At 47.0% G+C, this 19,742-nt stretch overlaps 1 protein-coding gene and 1 long non-coding RNA gene across 3 annotated transcripts in view; one reads left to right on the top strand and one right to left on the bottom strand.

The window, feature by feature from the left end:
• The window catches only part of LOC137478891 (uncharacterized), a 369,499-nt gene extending 359,244 nt beyond the window's left edge, over positions 1-10,255 (top strand). Inside the window, exon 3 of the long non-coding RNA XR_011001858.1 lies at positions 10,246-10,255. This is a non-coding gene — a long non-coding RNA (uncharacterized lncRNA). The remainder of the gene's footprint in view (positions 1-10,245) is intronic.
• ROR1 (receptor tyrosine kinase like orphan receptor 1) overlaps positions 1-19,742 on the bottom strand; it is a 156,642-nt gene that overhangs the window by 30,642 nt on the left and 106,258 nt on the right. The window contains exons 2-4 of one of the 2 annotated variants that reach the window (XM_068198993.1): positions 19,441-19,512; positions 6,473-6,760; positions 5,008-5,038 (exon numbers count right to left, since the gene is read on the bottom strand). In XM_068198993.1, the coding sequence (XP_068055094.1) occupies positions 5,008-5,038; positions 6,473-6,760; positions 19,441-19,512 (391 nt within the window). Of the gene's footprint in view, positions 1-5,007; positions 5,039-6,472; positions 6,761-11,365; positions 11,731-19,440; positions 19,513-19,742 lie in introns of those variants that run through there. The other variant, XM_068198994.1, reaches the window with a different exon arrangement.

Genomic DNA, 19,742 nt, shown 5'->3' with positions numbered 1-19,742 from the left:
AGAGAGCTCACCATCCCCTGATGTGCAGCCCAGAGCCACACACTAAAGCAGCACAGAATGTGAAAATATAAAAGCCAAACCTGAGGCATCAGTGGCAGGAGAGATAAGTGTGCAGCAGATCAAAGAGCCCGTGGAGAGGACAAGGCCAGCTCTCCCCAGGAACATTCCCATCGCAGATAACCTGCCTGAGCCCCTGGCAAACTGAGGGTTATTTTCTCTGGGATGAAGTCGTGCAGCAGGATGAACATGGTTTGTGTCGGCATCAGCCACTCAGGCTCCAACCTCGCACCAAGTGGGGCTTCTTCTCCGCCAGAATATATTTATATTGGCCTCTGCGTGGAATATCCCACTCCAGGGCTGTGTCTCAGACCCCACAGGGCTGTAGGAACGAGCTGCTGCAGCAGCACACAGTGGGACTGTGAAAGATCCCTCAGCAAAACACCTGGGAATTGTGTCCAGTCCTCATTCAGAATTTCCATCACTGAACAGCAGGAGGGAGTTTCTGTGCCAGCCACAAAATGTGGGACAGGCTGGAATTCCAGGATTCCAGGAGTCAAACCTGGCAGCCAGAGCGCAGGGACATCACTCCCAGGATGCTGCTGGAGCAGTGAATCTGTTCTGGCCTCTTGATTGGCATTTTTCCTTCTCTAAATTTTACCTTCTGTGGCCAAAAGAGGAAAGTCTCTGTGTTCCTCTTTGAAATCCACAATCACACACGCAGTTGGCCAAGCCTCACCTGGATGCTGGCCAGTTACACATTTTCTTGTTGCTGGCACACGGAGCCACTGTACAAAAGATCTGTTTTACTAAAAAACCCAGATGTGTTTAGCTGGAAGTAAAAAAAAAAAAATAAAAATTTAAGGAAAAAAAAATCTCAATCATTGAAAAAGATGGGAAAATCCAGGGGGGTTTGTGGTTTCTCAAGCCTTGTGAGCTATTTATTTCTGGGAATCACAAACCCCATTTCATTTTATGAATCAGATGCTCCTTAAAATTACAGCCCTCTTGTCTCCTCTTTTTCCCTCTCCTCGTTCCCAGTGCTTAAATAAAGAACAAAACAGTGCCATATTTAGGATATTTATATATAGAAGGGGCTCCATGAAGAACAAAAGGACTGTTCCAGAGGAATATTGGCACCAGCATGTACACATTCCACTTGGGAATACATCCCTGCCACGCACATCCAGGTTGAACCTCCTCAGAACATGCTCACAACACAATAAATAATAAATATAGAGCATTTTCCTGCACTCTTCCCCCCGGATTCCACTCCGGCAGGGTTTTTCCAGCTCATTTTTACACCGGCCCATGTAAACTGGCATTTTCCTTTTCTGTCTCACTGCAGCTCTTGTGGAAGTTCTTGCTCCACCACCTCTAATTTCAGTGATTTGTGCCCAGGATTTCTCCTGCAGTGGGTAAAGGTTGGGATAAGCACAAAGCCAAGGCTCAGGGTAAGGGGAACAATGGAGAACGAGACAAAAAGAACAGAAAGGCTGGGCACAGAACCATTTCCCAGGCCAAAGGATCTCTGTAGTTACGTTAAATCCTCTCATCTCCAGGGCTCTGCTGCGCTCTGACCTCGTTCTCTTCTGGTTCTGATCTCTGTAGCCACCCCTGAGGTGAAGACACATATCTGTGTCCTTCAGGGACCAACCTTGCCGTGCATGATGGATAAAAAGTGACTTTCAAAGGGACGTGGAGCACAGGAACTTCAAAAAGAACGTTAAAAGTCTGAGATTTGGGGGAAATTTTGAGAAGCAATGGCTACAGTGCAAATTCCTGCTTTGGAGGAAGGTGTCCGCAGCAGGGGGTTGGAATTAGGGGATATCTGAGGTCCCTTCCAACCCAAACCCTCCGGGATTCCGTGACAAATTTGTGTGCACTGTACACAGCCCCAGAACACTGCACAAATACACCAGAGAGCCACCAAAACGCTGCTTTGAGCTCCCCAAAGTCACCCCGTCACCCCAACTTGTGTTTGAATTCAGAAATTCACGGCTGAAAGAAGGAGCTACGTCAGCTGAGGGTGGCCTTCTGCAGCCAGAGCTCCCTGACCTCTCTGCCGCTCCCAGGCTGCTGTGGAGGTGCCCTTGACGCCACCCACGCTGTGGAAAAGATTCCAGCAGCTGGAGAGCCTGGAGCTGCCTCCTGGGGACACGTCCAGGTGTGGGACATGGGCATCCAGAGCCTCCCCACGGCCCCTGAGCTGCCCCTGCATCTGCAGCACCCAAAGGTATAAGAATATAATATTATGTATATAATTATTCTATTATATTTGCATTTATTATTTTAAAATTTATGTTAAAAATTATGATATATATTATTATATTTATATTTATTTAATATAATATTAAATTATATTATGATATATTCTTCTATTATATTTAATATTATATATTTACATAAGATTTAAAGATTTTTCTATTATCTTAAATTATTCTTATCTTTTATAATTTATTTAATTATAAATATTTTATATTTTCTAATATTTTAATAATTTATATTATATTTGTTCTAAAAATTTTATATAATATTTTCCTATTATATCATTTTTGTATTATATCTTAAATTACTTTTATGTTATATTTTAAATTACTTCTACGTTATATTTTGTATTATTAAATAATAACAATAATTACGTCTTTCTAAAGCACAAGTAGGGCTTGTTGGTTTTTTTTTTTTTTTAACAAAAGAAGCCTCTCCCAGCTAAGTCAGAGCAGCAGAGCAGGATCATGGAATGTGATCCCAAGGGTTTTACAGCTTGGGCAGAGTTAAAGGAAGGATGTTCAGGGCAGGCAGTGCTGCCCACCCCAGCTGCACTTTGCTTCAGACTGATCCCCAAATCAGACTTTTGGCTCTGAGACAGCTCAGGGAAAGCAGCAACAATGACCCACAGGAATTACTGTGTTATCCACCCCTTTCACAGAAATCATCATCTGCCATTCCCATTCACACTTGGCCCATCTGGTTTTCCTGCACCTACAAATGATGGAGGGAAAAGGGCTGAGTGTGTGGATATTTTTAAAAACGGGATCCTCAAATGAAATCTGTAAATGAACAGCACCTTGCACTCATGGGTGACTGACAAAGACATGGGAACAGCAGGCCCAGGAACTTGCCATCAGGGTTTTTCCTGAATTTCCTGACCCAGCTTCCAGACTATTCCCAAGGAAAGTGTTTCCCCAGAGGGAGGATGATGAGGGGGCACAGCCAGGTACTTCATCTCTCACCCTGCAGCTTGAAAACTGCCAGAGATGGGCTTGGTTTGCACAGGAAAAAAACCCAGAAAAATTAATTTCATAGCTACAAATTCACTTTTCAACTTGCACAGGGAGAAGGCTACGCGAGAGTCACACAATGCAGTCCCAGGATATTCTTTGCATGGAAGGAGCAGCAAACACAAAGAACCAGAATTCCAGGTAATTTCCCTCCTGCATTTCACAACATGCAACTGAAGTGTGATTGAATTTCTTTTTTGGTTACAAAATCGTAATTATTACAACTACAAAATCAGCTATTAAATAGAACATCTTCCTTTCTTTTCACCTTTTCACATCCTTTGTGTGTATTTTAGCTGGTTAAGCTGTGGGGCTCTTTTTGGAAGGGGAGCAAAAAAAACACCAAACCCCTTGCCAGAAAGAAAAAAAACAGGAAAAAAGATTCCCAAGTGTATTTTGTTTTAAAAAGTGAGGCAATCCTGAGTGGCCCAGACAGTGAAATTCCAGCCCAGCTCTCTGTGCTCACACTGCTCCCACGTGGGTTCTGACCACCAAGGACGCGTTGTTTAACCCCACAGATTTCAGAAACCCCAAACTAGGTGGGAGCAGCGCAAAATCCCCATTCTCTCACCTCATTCATTAAGTCTCCAAACTGCTGCAGAGCCCAACAGCCCCCAAATCCCCCAGCAGCAGGAAACTTCCCTCCCCAGAACCCCACAGAATCACCAGCCGGAGCTGCAATGCCAGCCAAGAGCTCCCCTTCCGAAGCCAACCCCAGGATTCCACAGCAGGCACCTTCACGAGGGGAGATAAAACCACATTTTAGGCTGTTCCATTAGAGGGCATCCTACAACATCCTTTTGTGGTCAGATGCTTCTCCTCGTTTCTATCCTCTGCAATAATTCATGGGAGATCTTCCATAAGGAGCCAGGAACTTTCACCTCCCCAGGTTTTTGCATCCCTTGTCATTGCGTTCATTGCATTAATAGATGAATTTTCTGGTTTAGTTGCTTCTGTGTTTCCCTCCCCTCACCAGGAGAGGTGGATTTTCAGTATTTTTCCACAATGTGAGATGTGAATAAGCACCACAAAACTGATTCCAAACCTCAGGACGGCCAGAGATCACCCTTGAGAACAATAAGGCACTGAAAGGGTGAGCAGGTTTGAGCAGGTATTTTGAAATTAGAGATAGAAGTGAATATTCTCAAAAAGTGCCCGAGACACAAGCTTCACTGCCAAAATACAGCGTGGGGAGTGCTCAGAGCCTGCAGCAGGAGCCAAACCTGAGCTCCAGGACCCAGGGAGCTGTGGTACAAACAGCCCCTGCTCCCACCCACCTACTCCATCTTTAAAAAAATCTTTAAAAAATCTTTTCAGACAGTTTATTAATACAGGTACAGAGAGACAGACACAGTTTATGACCCTTAAAATCAGCAAGAAGCCCCTGGGTAGTAAAATCTGCTTGTAGTGATAAATATTTTCCAGACTGGGCTGTGACATGGATGAAGTACCTGTAGGTGCACTGAAATCACTTCACAGACTGAAGGCACCAGAGGATCTAAAGGTAATAATATTGGAAATTAAGAAGTCTGGGGTAAGAAATAGGAGTTGAAACGATAACATGAAAACATCACTGCGAGACAGATAACTCAGTCACAATAAATTACCATCCCATCTGACTTAAAAAGCAGAATGGAAAAGTGCTCCTGTCACACCAAATGACAAATGAACTTCTGACTGCTGAAATGCAAGATTAATGAAGGCACAGAAGAGACATGAAAGGACTTACGAGGATCCTGGGCTTGCTGTTGGCGGGGGACCTGGAAAAGTGACAGAAGAAAAACAGCAGGATGAGTTACGGCGAGGTAGCAAGCAGGAAGCTTTTGAAAACCTTTTAAAAGATAAAAGCACCAGTCTGTGGTGTTGGCTGTGGTTTATGGAGTTGAACAGAGGAGTGGCAGTCCCTCAGCACCAAAGACAAGCCTGTATTGGCTGCAGAACATGACACGAGGACAATAAACAGGTGAGCAACTCACCCTCCTCTTGAAACTGCCCTAGGAGAACACCTAATGATTAATTTCTTATCAGAAATCAGAAAACATGGGAGATTTATGAAAAAAGACGATGAAACTCATAATATCCATCATTCCTTGCGTGTTATTTGTCCAGCTCCAAAGAGGATTAACCAGGACTGTGTGCAAACATCTTCATCTCGGTGAATTATTTCCCCCTGACCGTGGAGGAGGAGGGGGAGAAGACACACAAAACCTGTTTCTTGTTTGGAACCTTCTGAGTGGTAAGACCAGCTTTGAAGGCAGTTATCTCAATATAAACTTGGGAGAATGAGTGCTTATTTTCCCTGACAGGTATATATGTGTCTCATCTCAGCCCCTCAGCCTGCAGTGCCAGCTGAAGTTTCTCACTCACCAGACACAGAGGTCGCTCAGAATAAAGGAGTTTTTCTCCTCTGGTCTGCATCTACCCAGGTACCCCATTAATGGGGGCTCAGCCTGGAGAAAAGGAGGCTCAGGGGGCCCTTGTGGCTCTGCACAGCTCCTGACAGGAGGGGACAGCCGGGGGGGTCGGGCTCTGCTCCCATGGAAGAGGGACAGGACAAGAGGAAACAGCTTCAAGCTGTTCCAGGGGAGGTTTAGATTGGATACTGGGAAAATTTATCCTCCAAAAGTGTTGGAACAGTCACAGTCAAGGCAGTCACCATCCCTACAACTGTTCAAAAAACAGGGATGTGGCACCTGGGACATGGTTTAATGGTGAACATGATAGTGCTGCTGGGTGCTGGTTGGACTCGATGATCTTGGAGGTCTTTTCCAACCTGAATATTCCATGATTCCATGAAAATACAGCTGTTCCTACATTCCCACAGATCCAATTATTTAGGAAACCTGTGGATGGGGTTAAAAGGGCAGAGATCCCAGCCCTGCAGGACAGACAGCAGGGTCCAAGTCTCTCTCAGGGGTGTCCGATGGCTCCTCAGCTCCCCAGGACCATTTCTGCAAGCTCCATCCCAGGAAAGTTTCTGCCCTGCCATCCTAACACCCTCCCTGGGAATCCCATTTTGAGTCAGCTCATGGATTCCTGGGCTCTCTGCGTAACCTGAGTTTAATAAGTTTAACAAACCTGGCTTTTCCAGCCTCAGCAATTCCACGAGGCCACCACACCAGCGCACCGCTCTCCCCTGGATAAACACCTTCTCCTAAGCAAGAGCTGGGACAGTTTAAGAGGAGAAAACTCACCAAACTTGACAAAGAGCACGCCAGTGGTGGAAACAGTCCTCCTGCCGTTGGTGGCCACGCACTGGAAGTAGCCGGTGTCGGTGGTGTCCAGGTTGCGGATCCGCAGGCGGGAGCCGTAGGGGGTGGCTCGGAAGGAGATCCTGCGGGGCTCCTGCACCACGGGAGCGTCGTTCTTCAGCCACCTGACCGTGGGAGGGGGGTTCCCAGACACCTTGCAGTGCAGCTCTGCAGTCTGGCCCAGGGTGGTGGTGATGTTGTTCATGGGTTCGTCCAGCGTCAGGAAATAATCTGGGGTTGGAGAGAAAAGAAGGGGAATGAAGGACTCCAGAGCAGGGAATGTCATTTTGGAGAAAGCTCCTGCTTCTCTCTGGATGAGACACAAAGGAGGTGGATGGGAGGGTTCCCTCTGCTGTTTCAACATCTCTTTGGCTTCATTTAGCACAGAAAAAAAACACTGCTGCTCTTTTTTCTTTTCTTTTTCCTAATGGAAACACAGGAAAAATGTCTCAGCACTCCAGTTGTTCATTTTTGATGCTGACCTGCCTCTGCTCATGCCAGAATCCACCAACTCTAGGAATATATGAAAGGAATCATTCAGAAGTGCAAATCCTGTTACCCAGAGCAGCTGTGGCTGCCCCTGGATCCCTGGAAGTGTCCAAGGCCAGGCTGGACAGGGTTTGGAGCAGCCTGGGATAGTGGAAGGTGTCCCTGCCCATGGCAGGGTGGCACTGGATGAGATTTAAGGTCTCTTCCAACCCAAACCATTCCAGGATTCTGTGATCCTGTCTCCAAGCCATTCTGAGAGACTCACAGGCTGAGCAGATAGTGTGTTGTCCATGATTTTGTAAGCATCAGCTGCAGAGATGAGGAATAAGGATCATATCAGGGAAAGGAGACTTTATTCTCGCTCAGTATTTCCATGGCTAAGGCTACTGAAGATTACCTCCAATCTGATATAGGGCTCATGACTGAAAAATCAAATAAAATTACGATTACAAAGATGAATCTCTCCTAACCCACTCCTGAGCACTGCCTCCTGTCAAGGGCTATTTCACTGGCATCCCTCAGGAAGAGGCCCATTCCTCATTCCCTGTATTCACCACGTCATTAAATCCTTTAAAGGCAGGGAGGGAGATGGGTTGGGGATGGGGAAGGGAATCCTCAGGCAGGCTCTCATCTCCATGTCAGAGGTTCCAACCTAACAGTGGCTGTTAGTGCCCAGAGCCACCATCAGCTGCTGGCTGTCCCAGCAGGGTGGCCAAGGAATGAGAAATCCTGACTGCATCTGGCTCCTGAACTCTCAGAGCCAAACCAGGAGGTCAAGAAAAGCCAGAATCAATCAGTGACCTTGGAATCACACAATTATTTGGGTTGGAAGGGACCTTGGAGTTCATCCAGTTCCAGCCTGGCCTTGGACACTTCCATCCCCAAATTGGTGCTGTGCTGCTTGTGCTCCATCACTCTCAAGTCCATCTGCAGTTCATTCCAGCAAGAAACCTTCCTAAAAGTGTGAAAAAACCCTCCAGCATGTTCCAAACCAGCTCAGCCACTCAACCTGCCTAAGTAAGCCACTTCCCTAATTATTCCTGTAATCTTGGCTTGCCCAGCTCCTCCCTTCATTATGGTTTGTGGAGAGCAGTATCTCTTGCCTTTGTTTTTAATCTGTTTAGCACACAACTTACCCTGTGTTTGCACAGCACTTTGAACAAAGCCTCCCTGTCCTCACCTGGTCCCAGGAGCCATTTGGGACGAACATTTGGCACCGAGGCCCTGCCCACAGATTTATTTTTTTTCTTCCACGTGTATTTTTTCAATTAAGTTCTAATGTGCAGGTGTGAAACTGTGCTTCTCTCAGGGAGCAAGGGACAGGATGAGAGGGAACGGCCTCAAGTTGCAACAGGGGAGGTTTAGATTGGGTATCAGGGCAAAAGATGTTGTGGGAAGAGCTGTAAAGCATTTAAACAGGCTGCTCAGGGCAGTGGTGGAGTCACCATGCCTGGAAATGTTCAACAAACACGTGGAAGTGGCACTTGGGGACGTGGCTTAGTGGTGAACATGGTGCTAGTTGGACTTGGTGATCTTAAAGGCCTTTTCCAACCTGAATATTCCATGATTCCATGAAAATACAGCTGTTCTGACACTCCCATGGATCCAATTATTTAGGAAACCTGTGGATGGGGTTAAAAGGGCAGAGATCCCAGCCCTGCAGGACAGATGGCAGGGTCCAAAGTCTCTCAGGGGTGTCCGATGGCTCCTCAGCTCCCCAGGACCATTTCTGCAAGCTCCATCCCAGGAAAGTTTCTGCCCTGCCATCCTAACACCCTCCCTGGGAAGCAGAGCTCCAGCCAGCTCTTGGATTCCTGGGCTCTCTGCACAATCTGGGTTTAATAAAGCCCCACTAATAGCCTGGGACCGGAGAACCGCAGTTAATTGCCCAACGTAACATTTCTGAACCGCAGCCATTTCTGTAATTCCTGATAATGTTCCCTCAGCCATCTCCAGCCTCACAGGGAGAGAAACAGCCCTGGCATGGGCTGGCTGGCAAACAGCACAGCGAACAGCAGGTTTTAAAGGTCCTGAGGAGTACAGGAGAGGCAAATAAAGGAGTGAGGATCTAGGGCAGGCTTCCAAAGGCTGGAGAAGGATTTTGAAGTATCAACAGAAATCGTAAGTCAGTGAAAAAGTGTGGCTGCAACTTGTCTGTAAGTACCAGCACAAGTTGGAGCTGCTGACTCCTCTAGTTGTTCTCCACCTTCCTCCAGGAGCTACTGCAGAAACACTAAAACAAATTCATCTCCTAAATTCACCCTAGGTTAGTCCTCAAATCCGTACATTTAGCATCTGAAGCATAAACTATTCAAGAGCTCACCTCAGATGAGATGAGATTTAAAAAGGATGGGTTTGAAGCCATTGGGAGCTCTGGCAGATGCTTCTCACAGATAAAGCAGCTTTGGAACTGAAAATAAACTCCCCCAAAACCGTGGATTGCTGCTGAGGCACACAAAATGATGAGCATCCCTCCCCTGGCATGCACCAAACTCCTCCAATGCTGCCCTTGCCTGGTGTGGAAGGGCTGCAGAGAAGCCCAGTTGTATTTTTATTGTGTCTCTCACCTTCCAAAGCCCATCAAAGGAGAAATTCTTCCCTGTGAGGGGGGTGAGGCCCTGGCATGGTTTTCCCAGAGCAGCTGTGGCTGCCTCTGGATCCCTGGAAGTGTCCAAGGCCAGGCTGGAGCACCCTGGGCTAGTGGAAGGTGTCCCCTGGCAGAGGTGGAACGGGATGAACTTTAAGGTCCCTTCCAATCCAAACCATTTCACCATAATTCATCTGACCCTCTCCTGCCATCCAAGAGCCCTCCAGATGGAGTTGACTCCCTCTGACCTAAAGAACAATTTCTTAGAAAAAAGGATGGGTTTTGTGTACTGGGAATGATCCAGTCTGGTGGCACTGCCCTTTGGAAAGTCTGAGTTTAATCCTGGCTCGGAGCAGCCCTGGGTGAATCAGCTCAGTTGTGATTTTTAGAAGAGCCAAAGGGAAGTAGACACCCAAAGCCAATCAAAGCTCACATGGGATTTGTGCAACTAAGGCCTTTTAAAAACAGCCTTAAACCTTTTGGCTCGATGTCTCCAGCCATAAAGTGAGGATAATAATCCCTCTTACATCATGGGGAGGCTGCTATGTACATTAATGAGATAATGCTCATAAAGCACTTTGAAGGTGAAAAGTGCTATGCTGGGATAAGCACTGTTATTGTATTTTAAGTTAAATATCAGGGTTTCGAGCACAGAACAAAAGCCTGTCCATATTTTAGAGTAGCACTCTATAAAAACATTTGGGAAACGTTTTAATTTACAGAAGTACGGGAGAATAGCCTGAAAGAGTTCTAAATAAAATTTAGCCCACCTATAATTTAATAATAGTCAAACTGATTTTTTTTTAATTTGTAAAAACAATTTACTGCTGGGCCTAGACCCTGAATGCCAAGTTTCAGCCCACAGAGAGTTTTTTTTTAATGGCTGAGTTATAAACCCTTGAAAAATGCTGACAGCCCCTTTACTAGAGCAGCACTAGCGGGTGCCCTATAATGAACTTTTAAATGACTTGAGATAATATCTGGAAAGCCAAGCCTGAAATATATTTCTGGGTTTGAGCCATTGCCAAGGCAAACACAACACATCATAAGTCATCCTCATGATTCTGAGCGCATAAATTGGAGACACTGCATATAAAACCCAAATATTAGGTATCCTTCAAGGCCAAACTTTGTGCTGGTTTGATGTTACAGAACAGCAACAGCTGTGCAAGGACGAAATGTAGAGCGTTACGTGTCTCCAAAGAAGAAAAGTGTCTGTATTTCCACAGCTCTGCCTTGACATTGTTAAATAGGAGCCTGCCCAGTCCTAATAAATCCTCCACTATTCTACTACTTTTAAGTGGAGCCCAGGTGGCTTTCAAAATAAAAGCTCGTCCCGGCCGGCTGAAGAATGTTAATCTGCTCTGTGACCACATGGTTACTCTATCTTAAATTACCAAAGACACAGCTTAGAGCAGTAACACCCTCTTGGCTTGCAGGAGGATTTTGCTGGCCACAGCGAGACCTTTCCCCCCCAGCACCGCGTGTGCTGCATGTTTCTGATTTCACAAGGTGTTTAAAGCACGATGGGGACGCAGGATTAGACCCTGGAAGGGTCATTTTATGAGAAGAGTTGTTGTTTCATTTATCCTTCTCTCTCTGCCCTTCTGATCTTTCGGAATATTCAAAGAAAAGCTAAAATTAAAGTTTCTGCTCAAGCCTAAACCAGCTTTAATCCAGGTGCACAAGAAAGGCTGCTGAGCCAAGTTCCTTGCATCACAGATGGGGAGCAACACAGTTCTCTGCAAACATCTCCAGACCTTTCCTCAAGCTGCTATGGGAACACCTTTTCCAGCTGCTGGCCTGGAGAAGTTTAATTCTGGACTTGAAGATTCAAACCTGCACTGCAGCGCAGAGAGCCGAACCTGCCCTGGCTGGAGTAAGGCACCAGGACACCAACATTCCAGTGCTTATTGCATTTATGGAATGCTGGAATGGTTTGGGCTGGGAGGGACCTCAACCCTCAGCTCATTCCAAACCTTGCATGGGCAGGGACCCTTCCACTAGACCAGGCTGATCAAGCCCCATCCAACCTGGGTGTGTTTAAAACAAGCCTGGATGTGGCACTGGGGGCCAGGGTTTAGCTGAGGTGTTGGGGCTGGGCTGGACTTGATGATCTTGAAGGTCTCTTCCAACCCGGTCATTCTGTGAATCTGTGAACCTGGCCTTGAATTATGTTTGTGAAGTGAAAGGTTTGGCAGCTCCCTGGTTCTTCGTCACCGCACACACTGGAAGAATGCCCAGAAGTGTCTCAGGGAAAGCTGCGTTGTCATTCATTCAGAGCCTTGGATCGTCCACGAGTCCAATGCGGTGCCACACCTGGATGTGCTCCATAACCGCAAATCTCGGCACTGCCACCGAGCTCACGCCGCTGGGAATCTTCCATATGGAATAACTGTCTTTGGAGGAGGTCAACCACACAGAGTCCACCCAGACTGAAGATGCTGGAGGGGCTTGCTGGCTGCTCCGTGAAAAGGAAGGAAGCAGCAGGATTTCTGAAGGAAGCGTGGCCATACACATCCCTTGGAAAAAGGATTCACCACGGATTGCTGGATCTGCCCATAACTCACAGAGGGAAACAATTCCCCATGGGTCTGATCACCAGACCTTGGTATTAAAAGGGGTAAAAGGAAAACTCCCACTTGGAATTTCACTTATTTTAAATGAATAAACAAGAGGAATGACAGTGGGAGGGAAGAGATGCAGCACTCAAGTCATGATCTGGCAACTCTTGAAAAATATCAGGATTAAAGAAATCCAGGTAATCACATGGAAATATCCAATGTCTGCAATCTTGGGACAAAGGAAACCTTCTGCTGCCTCAGCTTGCCCAGCTTTACTTCCAGTGGGTTTCCTCAGAGATGTGCAGGAGTCAGTCTGGGATGCACATGGAAGTTCTGTTCTGGACTTTCCCTTCCCAGACTCCATCCAGAGGGTTCAGTGCCACCCAGGATAACCCCCTGACCTCAACCATGCAAGGCACAGCTCGAGGCCTGATGGCTTTGCAGATCTCCACCTGTGCCTGTCATTGGGATTCTCAGAATTAATTTTGATATTCTGATAATTGGCAGCTTGGAGATGATGCTGGGCTTGTGGTGGGAAACCAGACTTCCAAAAAATTATCTGGAACCTGAATCCCACCGCTTTTGGGTGGGAACTGGGCAACTCCCTACCCTGCATGAACTCTTGGATGCATTTGAGAGTTGCTTCTGCCCCTCCTTTCATCAGACAGCTCTGAGGTTTAAGGACAGATGTCTTAGAGGTCACTTTGAGGGGAAATGAAGCTTTTCTTTACTCAGGAACCAGTTTTATAGCCCAAGTAGGAAACCTCTAAACTTTATCACCAAAAAAAAAGTGATTTGGAATAGGTAAACAAATGTCCACATCCAGCTATAAAGCTAACTACTGAAAACCATCAAGGGATTTTGTTGTCACTTTAGAAGCTGCTCTGCAGTAAAGAGCCACAAAGAAAAACTCAAGCATTAAAGGGAGGGTGTATGGAAAGGTATGTGCCTCAAGATTAATGCTGTGGAGTCAAAGAAAAGCTGTTATTTCTGACATTCTGACATAGCATCACTTTAGGATCTGGTTCTTATTAGCCCTTTCTGTGCCTTTTAAAGGTCTATTTTTTTTTTTTCAACGAAAAATGTCAGGAAATTTGGAACAGAAACGTACAATAAAACACGTCCCTTGACCCTCTGATCTATCAATCTTTCAAATAAACAAAGATAGCTGGATGAGCCAGGAAAAGGTTATTATATATAGTTACCTTATGTATAATGATCAATATTCACTGCACACACTCAGATTATATAAAAAATCTGATGTAAGTGAAGCCTTTTGTGGAAGATTTTGCCGTGAAAGCCCGAAGTTACTCAGGGTGGTTTTATTTTCAGGCTGTGTTCTGTGACCTTCAAATTTCACACCCTGTATTATTTATAAATGAGACATTCAAGAAACACAAATTCTCAAATAAAAACGTGCGCTCCGTCAGTGGAAAAGCAAACAAAAGGAGCTAATGTACTGTGGCTAAAAAAATTTTCAAACAAAGTAGCAGTAATTTACTGCCCTGCTACTAATGGGACCCCACAAATCGAATCAGAACCCTGAGCCCCATCAGGGGAGCTTGATTTACCCCATATCCCCCAGATAATAAAGGAAAATAGAAAGGTAAATTGTGCATGAATGTGAAAGCTGTAATTCTTCCCCTTTCAGCACACGGATCAAATTCGCATCCAGTGATTTCAAAGGAGAATCTGGAATCTCTAAAGGACTGGGGCCAAAGGCAGGAGGCCTCGACCCACCTGGTTTTCCCCACGTTTAGTTGTGTTTATGTTTGGGATGTAGTTTGCCTAAGAGTCAAATCCTGGGATGTCACCGAGATCTTCCCCTGAAGAACTCCCAGCCAGGTCCTTTCCCTGCCTGCAAGGACGTGCCAAGGTGGCAGCTTCAGCCTGGATTTGTCAGTGAGGGAGAGCCAAAGACTCCCTGAGCTGGCTGCACCCCTGATGTCCTGCAGACCTTCCTGTCTGCATTTCCCTCCTGCTCTGCTGGAGCTGTTGTCCAACCCTTCCAGGGAATGTTCTGCCCACACCAGGATCTCCAGGAAGTTCAGGACACGCAGACCCAAATGCTGCACCTCTGCCACCCCTTGTTTGGACCCTCCACGCTCATTTTGGGCTGTGCATCCCCAGATCACTGATATCAAGTGATCCTTGATATGCCTTTGAATGTTAAGGATAAATCCCAGCTGGATCTTCCGCTGTCAAACCCTGACTCCTGCTGCCAAGCTCTCCAGGAATGTTTGTTGCAGGCACTGGGAAGTGCCCAACTTCCCAGTTTCCCAACCAACTTCACTTATTATTTCCCCCCAATTTCACTTATTTCTTCTTATACAAAGGCTGTGGGGAGCTCAAAGCCTGAGCTTGGGATTGTGGGTGTCTGGAAATGGAAACGGTTCCCAAGCTCCAAGGCTTTATACTTGCTTGCCAGAGCTGATAGGCAATGAAAGGAAAAGGAAAATAGGCAAAAACTCACAGCAATGGTTTTCTTTGGAAGCTGAAGGACCAAGGGAAGAGATCTTGGGAGGAGGAGGAGGCAACAACAAAGGAAATGAGCTGCAGCCCTGCCCCAGTGCCCTCAGCCACAGCCAGGACACATCCCTGTGCCTCTGGAGGAGGCTGCAGGTGGGAATGGGGGCACTGGGAGGACCCGTTCCAGGGCGGCTGCATCGTTCTCTTATCAGCCCTGCAGAATGAACAGCCACTGAAGCTGAGTCCTACTCACAGTTAAAATAATATTCCAAAGCTGACTCTTTCCTGGCAAGGACTCCAATATTATCTTTGCCTGAGGATGAAGAGATCCCAAACAATTCCTCCAGTGTAGCAGATGTAAATAGGCTCTCCTTCCAATTCAGGCCTATTTCTTTGTAAATAAACTGACACGGGATGGAAGGAAGAAGGAAAAGCCTCTCCTTCCATGATCTGTTTTGTGGGATAGGAGCAGCTGAATGGAGGGCTCTTCACCTTTCTAAAGAAGGAAGAGAAGATGGGAAACTGGGAGCTTTCCCAGACAAAGAGCTGGAGCAGGAGCTGGTGGTCAGAAGGGACAGAACGGGAGGCAATGCACAGGGAAGGAGAAATCCAAGGAGAAACCCCTGTGCCACATCCCGGGGCTGTGCAGGAGCACACATGGATGAGGCTTTTCCCAGCCTCCTGGAGCAATGAACCACAGTCCCATGGGAGATCTCCCACCTGGGGCTGCTCCAGGCTCCCCCCACCAAAGGGAATCTCAAAAAACTTGGGAATGAAAAGCTCCACGTGCTGCCACCAGCCCCCTGGAATGGGGCTTTTCCTACCACCAGAGCCCCCTTTTTTTTCCCCCCAACTTCACTTATTTCTCCTTATACAATTAAATATTTATGGGATCGTATTTTCATGTCTCTTTTTCCCCCATGGCATTCCCTCTGCACACCATGGTTTACCAGTAGAGAAAGAGAGAGGAATGCTTATAGCTAAATATCCCCCTCTTTAAAAGTGATTATTTTTTTATTTTTTATGCCCAGTTTGTTTGTTTTTTTAAGGTTTTGGTGAGAAACCACCTCCTCCCTCCCATCAATCGTTGCTTTCAACAGCTCTTCACGGGTGGCTGCGTCTCTTTTAAATTCATTTCCTGCTAAAAAGAATAAACAGGCAACTGTTTAATGCTGTCGATTTAGCTTATTTAATAGAAATTGAAACCTGAATAGGGCTCAGTTGTAAGATAATCACTGCAGAGCTCACCTGGCGACGGAAAGCACCAAATTAAGTCATTACTTCAAAATGCAGAATATTATTATCAAGCTGTTCCTCCTTCCCCAGCACACACTGGAGGAGGAGATGCTCGTTTCCAAAAGGCAGCAGGTAGAGTCAGAGCCACTTAGAGCGGGCAGAGATTTAATTGGGAAATCTGCTTGGAAACCACTTTCATGTGGTGAACTTAACAGGCTTTAAAATGAGTTTTACTGCGACGCCAGCACCTCCTGGAAGACAAGTGGGTTTTGACTCCTTGTCTTGGGTTGGAAATGCAAGATGTGGCTGGGCTGTGTATCTTATTCCCATCTGTCAGAGCTGGGGCAGTTCTCTTCTGTTCATCGGGCAGTTTTCTTTATCTCTGACACAACCAGTCCTCCCTCCAGGAGATCTCTGCTGTTCATGGGCCATTAATTATTAATTATCTTCTGTTCATGGCCAGTGAGTGTCCCTGCATGGCTGAGAACATTCCATCATCCCATGGGGAGATGCTCCGCCCAGGGGAGGAGCCAAGCATTCCTACCTGGATACAATCTGAGGTTGGAGCACCACAGCAGCCTTCCCCACTGCATTCCCAGAGGAGCAGCTTTCTTCTCCACTGCATTCCCAGAGGAGCAGCTTTCTGCCCCACTGCATTCCCAGAGGAGCAGCTTTCTTCCCCACTGCATTCCCAGAGGAGCAGCTTTCTCCTCCACTGCATTCCCAGAGGAGCAGCTTTCTTCCCCACTGCATTCCCAGAGGAGCAGCTTTCTGCCCCACTGCATTCCCAGAGGAGCAGCTTTCTTCCCCACCCCATTCCCAGAGGAGCAGCTTTCTTCCCCACTGCATTCCCAGAGGAGCAGCTTTCTTCCCCACTGCATTCCCAGAGGAGCAGCTTTCTGCCCCACTGCATTCCCAGAGGAGCAGCTTTCTTCTCCACTGCATTCCCAGAGGAGCAGCTTTCTGCCCCACTGCATTCCCAGAGGAGCAGCTTTCTGCCCCATTGCATTCCCAGAGGAGCAGCTTTCTTCCCCACCCCATTCCCAGAGGAGCAGCTTTCTCCTCCACTGCATTCCCAGAGGAGCAGCTTTCTCCTCCACTGCATTCCCAGAGGAGCAGCTTTCTGCCCCACTGCATTCCCAGAGGAGCAGCTTTCTTCTCCACTGCATTCCCAGAGGAGCAGCTTTCTGCCCCACTGCATTCCCAGAGGAGCAGCTTTCTGCCCCACTGCATTCCCAGAGGAGCAGCTTTCTGCCCCATTGCATTCCCAGAAGAAGCCCAGGCCCATCTCCAGCAGCCCTGGAGCTTCAGAGGAAAACTCCAGCCTTGTGCAGGATCCCTGCTCCAGCAGAAGCACAGCTGGCACTGCAGGAGGGCTGAGCCACCATGGGATGGGACTGCTGCCACCAGCCTGACCCACAGGCTGCCAGGGCCTGCTCTGACTCTGGCACTGGTTTGTTTTCTTTTTTGTACTATTGCATTTGTATTTTTAATTTCCCTGGTAAAGAACTGTTATTCCTGCTCCCATATCTTTGCCTGAGAACCCCTTAATTTTAAAATTATAACAATTCACAGGGAGGGGGATTGCATTTTCCATTTCAGGGGAGGCTCCTGCCCTCCTTAGCAGCCACCTGTCTGTTCAAACCAAGACACTCCTTGAGATGCAAAACAAATGGGAACTGAGCCTCATTTTCTCCTCGGAGGTTTCCACTGCCCAGCCCAGCGTGTGCTGCCCAGGGCTTGGCTTGATCCAAGCTGGAGTTTCAGGGCTTGGAGGGAAGCAGCAGCTCCCACATGAAAGCCCAGGTGAGACAAGACAAAACCTGCGTGCCTCTGCTGGCAGGAGCCCCGGGAGAAGCCGCCCCTCTGACGAAGCTTTTCGGGCACAAACGCTTTGTTTTAATCCTGTATGTAAATCCGAGTTTAGGCGTGGCAGCTGCCAGCGCTCTAAATGCTAATGAGCCGCAGCAAAGGGGCCGGTAATCCCCCAGGAATGCGGGACTCAGCCCAAACTGCTAATTGCAGCATTCCAGGTGGATTAGAAGCCGGGAACTTCATTTTACCTGTTCCTGACAATATCTCCGGCTCGGCAACAGGTGCCACGGAGGTAACGTGGGGAGATGGTTCAATCACAGAGTGCTTGGACTCTCCCAAGTCAAAGTTCTGCCTTCTCTGGCATTCCCATACTTCTGAGTTTTATTTTCCAGGCCGGTTAATTATTTCCTATTTTCTGAAAAACCAAAGAAAGATGCCAAACAGGGAAGAAACATGGAAAGAGAGGAGGTTTAGATGGGATACGAGGATGAAATCCTTCCCTGTGAGGGTGAAGCCCTGGCACAGGTGCCCAGAGCAGCTGTGGCTGCCCCTGGATCCCTGGCAGTGCCCAAGCCCAGGCTGGATGGGGCTTGGAGCAGCCTGGGACAGTGGGAGGTGTCCCTAGGGTGGCCCTGGATGGGCTTTAAGGTCCCTCCCAACCCAAAGCACTCTGTGATTCCATGCTTCTGCCTGGGGGAAGCACCACCTTCACTTCTCCCGAGCTCTGGGATGTTCCCTGAGCACAGCCCAGACCTGCCATGAGCATGTGGATGAATCCCTGCAGTGGGATAAGAACTCCATTCTGTCAACACCTTCCCTCAGCAATTTGCTGGGATTTGGGAATTCTCTGCTGAATGACCACAAGCTTTTCTCCCTTTCCCACCAGCAAGCACCAGCCCTTTGACTTTCATCTTCTCCACTGTGTCCTGGATCACCTTAAAGTCCTGCTCCTTCCCTGCTGGGAAGGCAGATGTGAAAGAATCAACCCAAAGTACCCAGAATTACATATTCTCCTCATCCTTAAGCACAGAAAACATATTTATGCCTAAATATCAAACATTACGAACACATGTTCAAAAAACAGCAACAAAACAAAGACAAAAACAGTTGGGAAAACCATCTGGGGTAGAATTCCGCTGCGGGAAATTTCCATCTCAGCAGTAAATGGCTGGCAAATGAAACGTGGTTGACAAGCTGCACAGTGAGGGTGGCTAAGAGCATCCTCAAAGATGCACAAGTTTGACTCAGGAGCTGCAGCCACTGCCTTGTAATGAGGGAATCTCAGCAATTTGACTTAAATTAGCAGTGCTTAATTTACAAAATGAAGGAGAATGATAAAACTCTCATTTTTTTACAATATATACCCCTTGGAGAGCTCCAAGTTACACCTAATTGCCACCTGCAAATTAAAGCCTCAAAAGTTTGTAATAAAACACATCAGAGCAAACTGAGTGCTTGATGCTTGTGAATTTTGAGTTCAAATCCCAAGATCCACCAGGAAAAAATGTGTGACAGAACATCTTGAAATATTTTTGCCCTGTGGAACATTTTCTTGGTACAAGAAATGAACACAGCAATCTCCAGAAATCACAGAATCACACAAAATTAAATGTCAGAGGATCCCGAGGCAAATGAGGTTTATCTTGAATACCCCCTGACCCGCTTTGTTTGCTGATTTGGTCAAGTCAAGAAAAATGGAGATTTTAAAATCTGATTTCAGGTGGTTTTGGGGTTTTTTTCCGCCTGCTTACCTTTATCTAATTCACTTGAGATGTTCCATGACGACGTGGGCATGAAATCAGCAACAACTGAGGAATTCACTCCTGGAAGGGGAAAAGAGAAGAACCATAAGATGCTGTTAATATATGGATTCTCTATCATCAGGAATCAAGTTGCTGTCATAGGAATAAAATGATTTGATGCTCTGTGCTGGCAGGCTGAGCCATCTGGGCAGCAGAAGCAACCAAGGGGGAAAAGGCAGCGCGGGCCAGGGCTGGAGTTGGTTTGGCAGTGCTGCTCACTGTGAGGCCTCATGCTAATTAAGCAGCTGATG

Source organism: Anomalospiza imberbis, chromosome 9 (assembly GCF_031753505.1).
Source record: "Anomalospiza imberbis isolate Cuckoo-Finch-1a 21T00152 chromosome 9, ASM3175350v1, whole genome shotgun sequence".
Classification (NCBI taxonomy): domain Eukaryota; kingdom Metazoa; phylum Chordata; class Aves; order Passeriformes; family Viduidae; genus Anomalospiza; species Anomalospiza imberbis.
The sequence above is the reverse complement of the archived record's forward strand: the minus strand, read 5'-3'. Positions and strand labels throughout refer to the sequence as shown.